Here is a 14,854-nt window from a genome sequence, read left to right as displayed (position 1 = left end):
TAATAAAAATAACTCCTTCAATGACTACTTCTAAAAAAGGTGCACAAAACAATAAGACCAAATGATATGTGACTAATTTCCAATTTCTTTTATTTAATCAGTAAATCTTTACTGACTACCTACAATGTATCCAGCATTAAGCAAGGCATTATGGGAAATTACCTTAAAGATAAAATTTGAAAGAATATTACAGAATTAGCTGATAAACACATCTGTCTAGTTAACAAACATAATGATACAGTCTAGACAAAATATACTAGACATCCCTGATCAGTTATTCCGTAGAGACAGGTGCCAATTAAGTGAGTCCTTAACATTTTAGAGATAAAGACTAGTATAAAACCTCTGATGCCCTTTAAATTACAGGTTTACTGTAATTTAAAGAAACAACTCAAAGGAAAATAGGAAATATTTTTAAGGGTAGACTGTTGACAGTCTCGTTTATGAAACAGAAACATCTAAATGACTACTGGACACAAGTCTACTGCTCTAGATGGGGAAGAGCTGAAACAGCAACAAAAATGTTAAAATGGAGGCACTTTAGTGGCAAGGCTGAAGTTCATGGAAATCCAGGCAGCTCTATACTTTGTTCTCCTTTTGGCTCTTGTCGCAGGCTTCCTTTGGGAACACTAAGTTTATCATTGTTGTATTACTCAAGTATTTGTATTTTAATATAAATGCTTTCTATTTATTGCATGCAATCTTATCCTTTGGTGAAATTCTAAACAATCTATTTAAATTCTTATAGTTTCACAAATGAACCCAGGTCTTTTGATGGCTTTCCTTAGATAAAATTTTCTCTGCTTCCCTGTCTGTGAAGTCTATTCGGTGTAGGAGCTAACCGATGCTCTCAAGATGCAAAAAAGATGGGTTAAAGAGAAGAGGTCACCATTCTCTCCACAGCAGTAATACCAACCAACATTTCTATGCACCTTAAAGTTTACAAATAGTTCCAAGGACTAGATGCCAGTCCTCAGTTATCCCTGGAGATGAGAAAGTTGAGACAGAGAGGTTACATGTCAGGACGTGAACTGACATACAACTCAAAGTACAGTTTTCCTCTATTAAACCACTAAGAGATCGTTATCTTAGTAATAAAAAAAAATCTTGAAGCAGACCTGGCCTATAAATACATTTTGTTATGAAGACTATGTCTGAGCACATGAGTAAGTTATATTGTTAAGTATATACATGCAGGGGGACCTGGGTGATTCAGTCGGTTAAGCGTCTGCCTTCAGCTCAGGTCATGATCCCGGTGTCTTGAGATCGAGCCCCACATCTGGCTCCCTGCTCAGTGGAGAGCCTGTTTCTCCCTCTGCCCCCCGCTCCCTGCTCATGCTCTCTCTCTCTCTCAAATAATAAAATCTTTGAAAAAGTAAATAAATGCATATAAATTCAAATCCACAGAATGTACAACACCAAGAGTGAACCCTACTGTAAATCAATTTTAGACTTTGGGCGATAATGAAGGGTCACTGTAAGTTCACGGACTAGAACAAATACAGCGCTCTGGTGCTGGGGGTGTCGTGGGGGACCCTGCACACACGTGGTGGCAGGCACTAGATGAGAAATCTCTGTACCTTCTGTTCAATTTTGCAGGGAACCTAAAACTGTTTTAAAAAATAGTCTATACAAAATGCATATAAAAACTGTAAAGATACATGAAAAATAACAGTTTATACCCTTTTCTCATTCCTTGCTTCTAACTTTTTGAAATATTGCCAAACGGGATCCCAGGACCCTGGGATCATGACCTGAGCTGAAGGCAGATGCTTAACCAACTGACCCACCCAGGCATCCCTAAACAGGATAATTTAAAATAAAGATGGATATTTCTATGGGTGCTATCTCAAAGTGCTAAACATTGTTCTAAGTACTTCACAGGCATGTTCTCATTTAATCCTCACAACTCAGTGAGGCAGGCTTGTTGTCCTTACATGCAGATGAGGAAAAGAGTCAACTGTCAGGGTGTGATTCAATAAATTCTTACTGAGCATGACACTGTCGCAGATACTTTTGTATATATTATCTCCATTATGTCTTTCAACACCTTTATCTATTAAACTTGACCTGACTGCTTTCCTATAATTTCTTAATTCTCTTCCAATTTTTCAGGTCTTCTTAGTAACATTTAGCTTAGAAATATGCATTTTGCTAAAAGACAAAAGCTTTAATATATTATGAAGATGATATGGAAGAGTACTTAAGATACATGCAAAATATAGTAAGATTTGGTAAGGTTATAGAAAAATATAAAACAATTATTTTGAATTTCTGTCCAGTCCTGTGTAACTGAGGAGTGTATGTATGTCAGAAGGGAAAAACAAAGGAAAAACATTTTCCCATAATCATGCCTTCCATTGGCAGGAAACCCAGAAAAATACCATTACAGGATTTGCGTTCCTTCCTCTTTGCAAAGGATAAGAACCGGTGATCAAGAAAAGGAAGTTGTTGGTTGCTAACTGGATATTTTGGGAAGACCCAGGTCACTAGCCATAAACACATTCTGCTAAATGTTATACCTTAGTCATTTAGCTAAAATAACTCAGCCATGGCAATCCTTAGTTTATTCTTTGTTGGTTTCTCTGGCATCAAGCAACCAGCCTTCACTTCCAACTGATTACAATTTCTCATCAAGTTACCATAACATAATCTTTATTAGATCCAAAAAGCTGTATGGAAATCCTACCAATTCAGATGGCCCCACCCAAGAGCCCCAGGGTTTTCACATTCTATCTAAATTAGCTGTATTGGAGAATGATGTAGAGATGAAATATTTACTGAAAACAAAGGCAGTACACTAGGGCACCTGAAATACTATGGGGGTCAGCAGTCTGAAGACTTGAGTCCTGGTTCTGGCAAACCAGGCAAAGCAGCAATAAGGCAAAGTCTTCTTATCTTACCGAATCTCAGATGCCCAAACCCATGGAAAGAAGGGGAATGACTAGATCAATCACTTTCAACCCTTTAGACCACAGAATCCTTTCTTTAAACAAAATCTCATGAAAAAACCCACCACAGAAAACAGATAAAATACTGTTAGAGACCTGAAGCCTCCTGCTGGGTCCTTCAAGCTTCCCATCAAGCACTTTCAAGGAGCCAAAGTCCCTGTGGCTCTAGCGTTCTAGAACGTGACTATGTTGTAACAAACTATATTGCAGATTTGAACACATATCTTGCAAAGTGGAAATCAAAATTCTGAAAGGAACACGAGCACATCAAATAGCAGTAGAGTAATGCCACTTCCTTGGTAATGCTGACGAACATTTTCTGTCCTAGGTTGTCTAAAGGCCTTGCTTATGATAAAGGTGGTTTTTTTGAGGGGGTGGGGGTATGTCAGGTGATCAAGTGACAATCCAAATCTCTGTCTTTCTCCTAACCATCTTCCAATGAAAATTCCCTTAGATCCCATTTAGCCCTTTATCTGAGGATCAGTCAAGGAGAATGTTCTGAATTTTAGTTTAGTGCAGAAAGACAAGATGTATGTTTGTATGTTACATATGTACGTATGTACACATGAATGTATTTTTAATCCTATAACGAATGGTAGGATGTGACTGGTACAGAGTGGGGTATCTAAAACTCAGAATGAAACTTAAGCCTTACTGGTTTGAAAAACCAAAAGACAGGGATTAGGGTGACCCCAGCAGCTTAAAACTGAGTGAGAAAATCCTGGAAAACAGTTAACAGAGGAGAAATTCAAAGCTACATTTAAACTCTGCCCAAATCTCTTAAATATGCCAAGTGTGAGACAGCTTTCAAGCAGCCCAGCTGAGACTAAAATAACTGAGATTTCAGGTACTGCCTACCACAAAGGAGACAGAGTATAGAGTTGGAGTGCCAAGTTAACTGCCTGCTTAACTAAAAAAACTGAACACTCTTCCAAAGAATAACAGAATCCAGAGTACTTACCACCTATCATAACAATGTCCAAGATATAATCCAAAATAATTAGATATACCAACAAACAAGAAACCTGATCCATACTTAAGAAAGTAGGCAACAGAACCCAAGCTTCAGATCAATCAAATGTTGAAATCAGTAGATAAGGACTGTATTTTAAAGCAGCTAAATAGGGGCACCTGGGTGGCTCAGTTGGGTAAGTGTCCGACTCTTGGTTTCGCTCAGGTCATGATCTCAGGGTCATGTGATCAAGCCCCACATCAAGCTACACGCTCAGAGCAGAGTCTGCTTGAGATTCTCTCTCTCTCTCCCTATCCCTCTGCGACCCCACCCCTGTTCTTGAGTGCTGTCTCTCTCTCTCAAATAAATAAAATCTTCAAAAAAAAAAAAAAAAGCAGCTAAATAACTATGCCTAAGGGCATAAAGTATATTCATAATAAATTAAGAAATAGGAAATCTCAGCAAGGAAAAGGATAGCAAAAAAAAAGAACTGAACAGAAATTCTGGAACTAAAAAGTATTATATCAAAATTTAAAAATCATTGTGTGCACTTAAGGTTAACTCAGATGAGGGATGTCAGAGGAGTCAGTAAACTAACACAGATTAACAGAAATTACCCTCTCTAAAGAACAGAGAGGAAAAGATTTTTAAAAACTGAACAGAGCTTCAGGGTCCTCTTAGACAATACTGAAAAGACAAACATGTAAGAAACTGGCATCAGAAGACAGAAGGAATGGGCAGGGAAAAAATTCCAGCAGCATTAAAAGGAAAAAAAAAAAAAAAGTAATACCCTAGGCATATCCAGCCAAACTGCTGAAAACCAGACTTAAAGAAAAAAAATCCAAAAGCAACCGGAGAAAAGGGACACATTATCTAAAGGGATATAAAGATGTGAAGGACTTCTCATCAGAAACAATGGAGGCCAGAAGATAGTGGAAATGCATTTAAAATGCTGAGAGGATTAAAACAAACAAATAAGGAAAATCCAGTCAACCCAAAATTCCATCTCCAGTGAAAATATCCTTTAAGAATATAAAGATAAAATAAAAATATTTTCAGATAAATGAAGATCAAGAGTATCTGTCACCAGCAGACTTACAGTATAAGCAACACACAGAGCGAGCGAGACAAAGGAATCACTTGCTGCTGCACTGTGAGGCGCTGACAGAAGCAGCCGCACACTTCAGCTCCTGTTACATCCCCACCAGCAATTCTGCACTCAGGAGTCTTCTACTCACTCCCTGCTTTCCAGCCTCCGTGCTTTTACTTACACTACTTCGGATGCCAAGAATGCTCTGATAAGGGACGCCTGGGTGGCTCAGTCGGTGAAGCGTCTACATTCGGCTCAGGTCATGATCCCAGGATCCTGGATCGAGCCCCACATTGGGCTCTCTGCTCTCCCTCCGCCTGCCCCTCTGTCTGCCACCCTGCCTACTTGTGCTCTCTATCGAATAAATAAAGTCTTAAAAATAAACAACAAAAAAAAGAATGTTCTGATAAGATTGGAAAAGCCCTACTCATCCTACAAGATACAACTAAAATGGCCCCTTTGTAGAAAATCTTAGTTTCATCCCTAAGCCACTTTGCTTCCATAGACTGTTTTTTTCCTCTGATACCATTTTGTACATGCACACACATACCAAGGGCATCAAGCATACTCTACTGTTACTTATGGGTCTGTCTTTCCACACAGATTATGAGTTTCACAGAGGGAGAAACTATTGCTTTTTACCCTGTATTCTCAGCATCAAAGAAGAATTTCTGGCGTTGTATAAAGACTTGAATCACTCTTTAGCAATGACAGGCAATATTCTAAATAAAACCTTGAACTCCTGCACTGAAACAATTCACAAAGAGATCAGATTAAGGTAATGCCAAATAATCTGTTCTTCTCACTTCCTAGTTAAGCTATCATTTTCTGAACCACCTGCATTCTCTACCCGATGTGAAGTTAAGTACTAAAAATGAAAACACTCTGCTTGTAGACGAGCTATACTGACATTAATAACGAACTAGCTCTAAGTCTTAAATAAAGTGGCATATGTTAATGATGAGGAGCAGGAGATGGCAGGCATTTGGTATTCTCATTTTGATGGCTTTAAGATATACTGACGTGACATAATTAGAACCTGCTTTTATACGTACACACGGCATATCAAAATTTTTTGCCCTAAGAAACACAAGAGTGAAAAAAAGAATTTACCTATTTTTATCACTCTCCTGAGCACATATACGTGTTGAAAGAGACAATGACAAATTCTCACTGATACTTTTTCAGATCTAGTCATAGATACAGAAAGTTGTATGTTAAGATATGGGTGACAAAAGAGAAAAAAAACAACTCTTTCCTCCATTATTCCTCAGAACCACTAATCCTTTTTGCTTTCAAAGAAAGAGAATTCCATTCATAGGTTTTACAGTTGTATAAATTCGTACGAATAGGCCAGTTTCCCCTTAGCTGTTTACCAGGTAAGTTTGCTTGGGTTTTTACTGCGATTTAGAGCACTTTTTATAGAGGAGATCACCATTTACATAATCTATTACTGACTCATAAGAAGAAGAAAATAAAAAAAGGAAGTACTTTAATTTTGGGAATTAAGGAAATTTCCTTCTATTCTTGAATTCTGTCACTACCCCCGGACTAACTTAACACCCCTGCTGGAAGCTGGCAGACCTACCATTTCCGCTGCTGTAAATTCACACAAAAGAAATAGCTGCGGTGTGAAGGTCAAGGCCACTAATCATTTAATCACTACGCAATAAAGAATTTTAAAAAAGGAGAAAGATAAAATGAGAACAGGTATTTAATTTATTTTCAGTTAGTGACTACCACCCTGTTTCAATCTATAAAAAGCAACTTTATCCTATCTTGGGCTGGGGAACAAATATTAATTTTAAAAATAGCCCAAAGGAGGGGGCACTAATTGATCTTTTAAAAAACATGACCTTAAGAACTGCTAACATTCTGTATCATTGTCTTCTGATAATCATAACATGGTGAGGTTGTCCACCAACCCTCTTTCACCTTTGTGAAGACTGAGACTCAGACTCCAAGAGGTTGACATTCCCAAGGACACTCGGCCAATAAAGGGGCAACGAGATTCAAACACTGGTATTTTACCTCCAAACACTGTATCTCCTCAGCCTTCCAAAGCATTCCTCCTCTCTCACCATCACTTTAAAGTTTCTGAAGTAGTAATGGGTCTTAAAAGCTATTATATGATCAGTATCGCATTACTTTTTCTTTCCCTTGAAACCTCTTAAGGCAATGGTGAATCATTTAATTGACTAATAACATCCTAGCATGGGAAAAAATACGTCCTAGATGAAAACCAGATCCACAAATACTTACGTGAACTAGTAATACGTCATAAAATTGTGTTAGTCTAGGTGCAAAGTTCAATCTGTTTCATCTGCTTCTACTCTGAACGACTAATAGAAATAATTTTAAATGTATTTCTATATCCTCATATTTGATAATGATTTTTTAAAGTGAAGTTACAGGTAGAAAAATTAACCTTCTAATTCAAAAAGAAACAAAAGTTCCATGAGAGCAAGGACCATAATTATGTGTCAGTTTTGTTTACAACTGTATACTAAGCACCCAGCATGGAGCCTGATACATATCTGTGCTTGACTTTGTTGAGTGAATAAATGAAAAAACAATCTATCCAGGGGTTATTACTAATGTGATAATGATCTCTTAAGGATTGGGGGAAGATGACTGAAGCACAGACATGCCCTTAATTCAACCTAATATTATACCCCCATTATATCAAGGGGAGCATTATTGTCATGAAGGCAATAGAGCTAGTTGGTTTAATTACACCATCACTCACATTTAGTGAAGGAAGTGGATTCTGGTTAACACTGTAGAGCTCTTATTACCTGACATATGTAAGTACAGTCATAATCTTTCACAAATAAAAGACTTTAAAAACATAAATTCAGGAAAGCCAGTGGTAAATGTATCTAATCACTTCAGCAATTAAACTGTTGACACTTTCAAGGCACTAATAACAGAAATGTTTCTCACTCTCCTAGATGCTATACTCTAATTTACTACTATCAGAAGACTTCCCTGTTAAAACAAGCAAGGCCACCCCCAATGCTGGAAGTACCTTGCATAAAATACACATGGTTTTTACATGTTTAGCATAAAAATTAACCCCAAGCAAATGAAATTATGGTTTTACTCACTGAAACATAAACATGAAAAATTACCCTTTAATAAATGGTCTCAGGTTGGTGGTGAATTGAAGCCTTAAGATGAACGGTCCTGGGTAAAATGATGCAGTAGCTGTGAACACCAGCTGGAGAATCCTCAAAAAATTAAACATAAAATTGCAGCATGACCCAGCAATTCTATTCCTGGGTATATACCCAAAAGAAGTAAAAGCAGGAACTCAAACAGACATTGATACACCATGTTCATAGCAGCATTACTCACAACGGGCAAAAAGTGGAAGCAACCCAGTGTCCATGGACAGATGACCAGATACACAAACTGGGGTATATACACACAATGAGATACTATTTGGCCTTGGAAAAGGAAGGAAATGCTGACACATGCCACAACGTGGATGAATGCTGAAAACATGCTAGTCACAAAAGGACAAATATTATATGATTCTACTTACATGAAATCAAATCCACAAATATGAGTGGTCAAATTTGCAGAGACAGAAAGTAGAATGGCGGTTGCCAGGAATTGAGGGGTATGGGTAATGGAGTCAGTGTAGGATTTTCAGTGTAGGAAGATGAAACCGTTTTAAGGTGGATGGTGGTGATGGTTGTCAAACAATGTAAATCTACTAAATGTCATAGAACTGTCCAGTTGAAAATGGTTATAGAGTAAATTTTATGTGTATTTTAACACAATAAATGAGAAAGATTAACAGCACTGGAATTACTGAATATAGGAAACCAGAAAGTACCGTCTGGACATAGAGGATTAGCTGGAGAATTCTGCAGGAATACAGCTACCACAGGTAGTCACACTGGTAAGTTTAACCCCCTGAGACTTTCCAGGCATGACATTTATACATTTGGCCTACTCCTCCACATTCTTTTACTCTAAGGGTTCAGACTGACACTGCCTAGCCCACCCTAGGACACTAGCACATTTCAAAAGACCTCTTATCTAAACAAGGTGTCAAGAAAGGAGGAGAGCTTCCACTCAAACACTTGTCACCCGGACGAACAGACCTTCACATTTCAAAGGTGAATTTAGCTCAGCACTCCAGAGAAAATACTACTAGGCTGTTGGCAGGCATTTGTCCTATTCACATGCATACCATATTCAAGACCAATCATTCACGTCACTGCATTCTTTGGACCCTCGGGCTTCTTAGTCTTTGAAAAAAAGAATTAGGCAAACTGTGATCTCAAATGATTCCATGTTTCTATGTTTTCCTTCCTAAAAATCACATAATAGTTGGCAAAGCAGAAGAGAGCAAAGAAAGAATAAGGTACACCAGTATGAACTCCAAATGGATCGGCTCATCATTTAATGCAAAGAATGAAACCAAAACAGTACTGATAGGAAACAAAGATGAATTTCCTTTTAACTTTGGAGTGCAGAAGAACTTTCTAGCCATAATTCAAAATTCAAAACCCATAAAAGACAAATTTGATCGAAAAAGAAAAAAAAATCCAGCAAACAAATAAAATTTTACATTGCGAAAATCACTGTAAGCAAAATGAAACACAAATGACAAGCTGGAAAAATTATGTGCGACTTACAGCACCCAGAGAGCTAATCTCCTACATAAGAGCTAAAAATTCAGAAAAAAGACTAACAACTCAATAGAGAAATAGGCAAAAGGCATACACAGTCTCTTGCCACCAAAGAAAGAAAAGAGTGTATGAACAGCTCTTAGACAAACAGGGATGCTCAAGCCAAAATGCAAATTAAAACTACAATGAGGTAGCAATTCTTATCTATCAGATGGGTAAAAACTCAAAAACAATTTCTGTGGGTGAGGCTGGCAGAAACACGCCTTTTCATACCTGGCTCTTGGGAATAAAAAATGGTAAAACCCCAGTTTGCCAAGTTTATAAATTCATACTTTGGTGTAGCACCTACTATCTGTTTAACATATACTTTTCAGGTGCATACTATGTGCTATAAATAGCTACACAGGTACTTTAAGGGATATATAGGCAATTAAGAAATCACTACCTTGAAAGAGCTGGAGAGGAAAGGAGAAAATATAGATAAAAATAACAAGCAGGGGCGCCTGGGTGGCTCAGTCGTTAAGTGTCTCTGCCTTCGGCCCAGGGCGTGATCCCGGCTTTCTGGGATCGAGCCCCACATCAGGCTCCTCCGCTATGAGCCTGCTTCTTCCTCTCCCATTCCCCTGCTTGTGTTCCCTCTCTAGCTGGCTGTCTCTCTCTCTGTTAAATAAATAAATAAAATCTTAAAAAAAAAAAAATAAGCAAAGACAGATAAACAAAAATTCCTTTAATAATATGACGAAGAATATGACCAATCATTATGGAAACTTGAATCATTCTATATTAGTTTCCCCATCACTCGCTTCATTTTATATCCCCAACAAAGCAAACAAAAAACCCCAATTCATTATGTTCTTTTAAAACTACTTTATGCCACAGTGTATATCTGAAACCAAGTGGCCTACTTCTTTGCCTAAGAATGGCCTCACTGGGGAAATCACAGTAAGTCTATAATTTGAATTTCTGAAAGCCTCCTATTTTATGGCTGCTCATTTCACAGGCATCTTCACAATTACCATGTAACCTAAGATCCTAAAAAGTAAATAAAACAACAAAACAGAACACGGAAATAGCGAGCTAACAAGCATTTTAATTCAAAGAGAGAAGCATACTTTTCATAGTAACACTTTCAAATGCAAAGGTATGTCAGACCGGACAGAAGTTCACAATCCTCCAGTACACATGCTAACAATTACTGAGGAACAGGTACAGAAACCGTATGTAGCTAGTAAAATAAAAAATTATAAAAGTAGGTCACTTCGGTGATTTTTCTAAAATTTTTAATATATTAGAATACCTTGTTTAAAACTGGGGTAATAAAATTAACCGCCCAAGACGAGCACCACTCAGGATGTGGCAACAAGTCAGAACTCACCGTTGATCTTGGGGAGGAGAACCGTATACCAAAAGAAAGAAATCTTTCAAATACAACACTGTTATATTAGCTATGCAGTACTATAGCTCTTCTATACTTCTCTTATTAATATTAGTGCATGCAATGGGACAAGTAGAAATAAGAATTATGAGTATGCATCCTTCCTGGCTCAAAATACATTGACTATATGTGTGTGTGTTGGGGGGGGGTTGCTGCCCCTTTCCTCCCGTTCTCTACACTCAATAAGCAATTATTTTATTAAGCTGTGCCAGTGCAGGCTCTCCTGTTCCCATTTTAACTTTATAGCACGTATTGTACACTGTGGTTCTCAGGGGTTAGGGTATCATGCTGGTACACTGCGTGTTTTTATAAATAAAGGTTTATTGGAACACAGCCATACTCATTTACACATTGTCTACGGCTGCTTTCATACGATAATGGCAGAGCTGAGGAGCTACAACAGTCTCTGCCTGAACCTTCAGGGATTAGCAGACTATGGCTGGCCCCTTGCCCGGTTTTGTAAACAAAGTTTTGCTGGAACACAGCCACACTCATTCATTTACATACCGTCTAGGACTGTTTTCATACTATAATGGTAGAGTTGGGTAGTTACTATAGAGTATACGGTCTAAAAAGTAAATACAAAAATATTTACTATCCAGACCTTAACACAAAATTTGCTGACCACCACAGTAAATGAGCATTGCATTCCTGATAAAATTAACTGCTAAACAAATACCTCACCAGACTCTCTGAAATGACAGAACAGAGTTTAAAGACCAGTTTGACCTGAACTTCCTCAACGATCATTCTTAACATTTATTTCACTTTAAAAACTCTACAGTTTTGATAGTGATTTCTAGGTAGCAATGTCCAGGTTGCAGCGCAAATGGTGCATCTAAAATGAGTACTGTGAGCCGTCACACATAAAGTATTAATATCTGAATGTAATTTAAAGTAGAATTGCTCTTAGTTGCTGATAGTGGAATGTATACATCATTGTGTTTTATTAATATTTGGACATAAGCTGCAATTAAAAGTTTCAGATTTAAAAAATTAAATTTAAGAGCAATATTCTGGACATCAACGGACCTCTGCTAAACTAACGAGAGATCTATGTTGTCATTGTCTAGTTGAGTTAGACTAAATGCTTCACTACAGAGACATTTTTGAAAGTGTAGTATACACCTCGGCTACACAAGAATACAGCTTCTGGTGGACATACCCACTTAGCTGCTCCACAAACATCTCCAACAGCTCATCTTCTAACCAACCTACGCTTCGTTCCTCCACTCCCCCGCTCTTAGTGAGACTAGTCTCCGTTTGGTCACCAAACCCACACCCGGGACTGTCGTTAGTTTCTCCTCTCTCCCTAAGTTCTGCTGCTTCACCTCCATGTATGTCTCAACTTTGCCCCCTCTCTTTCACCCCTCTCATCACTGCAATAGTTCAGAACATAATGATTTTTTGCTAGACAATTCAGATAGTCTTCTGGTATTTCTCCACCTTGTCAGGCTCCTCTCTCACAACTATCCTTCAGAAAGCAGTTAAGTGTCAGAAAATGATGCCAGAAAGTCCTGAGACCTGGCTGCATTTAATCTACAAAAGGAGGAAGTGGGAGGCAGCCAGACAGAAGGAAGAGCATTCACAAACAGTCGATCTGGATGAGTGGGACATGGAAACTGTCAGGCAAGTTAGAATGGCTGGAGTGCTGGATGAGAGATGAGGTAGGGAAAACATTAAGCAGTAAGATCAGGAAGATCTTTACAAGTTTCAAACTATAATTCCATTTCCTACTTATTTTCACATGCCAGGCCAACCAAAAAATCTGCTGCTATTGACAGTATTCAGAAGAAGAAGAAATAAAAGTCTCATGTGCCAACTTTCCCATGGCGATGCTTGCTGAATGGCAGTGTGTTCAAAAACTGAAATATAAAAAGTTCTTAAGCCAGAGACTTTAATTAACCCCTCTCACTTCTTAAAGTCCTACTTCAAAAACTACTTCATTATCTAAACTTTCTGCCTGAATCTTCTCCACTAATCAAATGCTAGGTTTCTCTCTGGGCTCTCCCAACCATCTATACTTCTCTCTTGGCTCTGTTTTTAATTATGAATGTCTGATAATCATGGTGGCCAAATGTAAATTCTATAACACAGACTTGAGTATCTCAACTGTGAATAACCTAAAATCATCAAATTATTACATTTATTTGTGCTCCCGAAGTGCCAAAAGGCACTGGTGTATAATAGAGAAGAAATGATACTGGGGCGCCTGAATGGCTCAGTTAGTTAAGCGTCTGCCTTTGGCTCAGGTCATGATCCCAGGGTCCTGGGACTGAGCCCCACATCGGGCTCTCTGCTCAGTGAAGAGTCTGCTTCTCGCTCTAACTCTCCTTCTGTGCTCTCCCACCCACCTCCCAAGTAAATAAAATCTTAGAAGAAAGGAAAAAGCAAAAGAAAAAAAGAAATGATACTGAGAAGACCAAACCCGCTCTTCACTTTTGTATCTTTAGATGGTTTTAACGAAGAAGGAACCTAAGAGCTCTAAAAATGGGATATGGAAACCATGTTTGGTTTTATGACTACTGCCCATCCCAAATAATCAGTAATCTAGACCTATACAAATTTAAAAGAGCTTTAGAGGGGCACCTGGGTGGCTCAGTTGGTTAAGCGTCTGCCTTCGGCTTGGGTTGTGATCCCAGGGTCCTGGGATAGAGCCCTGCATAGGGGCTCAGCGGGGAGTGTGTTTCTCCCTCTCCCTCTGCCTGCTCCTCTGCCTACCTGTGCTCTGTCAAATAAATGAATATATTCTTCAAAATAAATAAAGAAGTAAATAAAATAAAACAGCTTTAGAGGATCCACTGGCATTCTAAAACATTTCTAATATTAAAGAAGTAAAGGCTAAATTAGGGTGTGAGAGCAAGGAAGAATATACGTATTTAATACTGGATATGGTCACTCACCTGTCGAATTGACATGGTACAGAGAATATACAGAAAGATGAAGGAACAGTCTGTGGTGTCATCCCCCAGCAGGTTTCGATGAGATAGTCCTTGGATATAGGAAAGGGGGGTGAAAGGGAGCTTTGCCACCACCCTGCCATCAAATCTAAAAAGGAAAAAACAAAGAATTGTTATTTTTGGAAAACTGACAAGCTTCTTAGTTCCAGGGAAGAATTTAAGACAGAAATAGAACTCTAAGTCCCTTGATCTCTAAAAAACAAAGAATGATATTCTAAAAAGAGACCTAAAGAACAAGGATGTAAGGAAGGGCCTAGATTTTTCCATCAATCTTTTTCTAAACTAGTGATTCTTAATTTTTTCAGTATCAGAAGCCCTGAACACTCTGAAAAATTGAGATTCCTACATTGTTTAAAGGTTACAGCTATCACTATTTACTGCTTTATAAATTAAAACCGAGGAATGCTAAAAAATATTTACTGAATCATTTAAAAGGTAGCACTAATTCATTATATGTTAACACAAATATTTTTATGAAAAATAACTGTCTTTTCCAAAACAAAGTGAAAAGAAAGGCTTTTTTTTTTTTTTCTTTTGGCAAAGGCTTTAATGTTTTGCTTAACAGAATACTGCTGGGTTCTCATAGCTGCTTCAGTATTCAGGTTGTTGCAATAATATACATCATGAAGCCCTGAAGCCTCTGGAAAATTCCACCGTACACTAAAAAGAGAATAAGAATAAAAAAGGAAAATAACATCTTAGAATTATTCTGGCAGTAATGTTCATCTCAAGGACTTCCCAAGAGTCTCAAAGAGCTCTAGGAATCCTCCGACTATACTTTGAGAATCACTGTTCTTTTTTTTTTTTTTTTTTTAAA

At 38.0% G+C, this 14,854-nt stretch overlaps 1 protein-coding gene across 4 annotated transcripts in view; it reads right to left on the bottom strand.

Moving 5' to 3' along the window:
- TMCO1 (transmembrane and coiled-coil domains 1) overlaps window positions 1-14,854 on the bottom strand; it is a 66,466-nt gene that overhangs the window by 16,566 nt on the left and 35,046 nt on the right. For 2 of the 4 annotated variants that reach the window (XR_002141676.2, XM_002914176.4), the window contains exon 6: window positions 13,981-14,125. The exons of 1 other annotated variant lie outside the window; for it this stretch is intronic. Coding sequence is in view for 2 of the 3 variants with exons in the window: in XM_002914176.4 (XP_002914222.1) it covers window positions 13,981-14,125 (145 nt within the window). In the remaining variant the exon portion in view is untranslated. Of the gene's footprint in view, window positions 1-8,127; window positions 8,227-13,980; window positions 14,126-14,854 lie in introns of all 4 variants that reach the window. One more of the 4 variants, XM_019794036.2, reaches the window with a different exon arrangement.

Source organism: Ailuropoda melanoleuca, chromosome 8 (assembly GCF_002007445.2).
Source record: "Ailuropoda melanoleuca isolate Jingjing chromosome 8, ASM200744v2, whole genome shotgun sequence".
Lineage (NCBI taxonomy): Eukaryota > Metazoa > Chordata > Mammalia > Carnivora > Ursidae > Ailuropoda > Ailuropoda melanoleuca.
The sequence above is the reverse complement of the archived record's forward strand: the minus strand, read 5'-3'. Positions and strand labels throughout refer to the sequence as shown.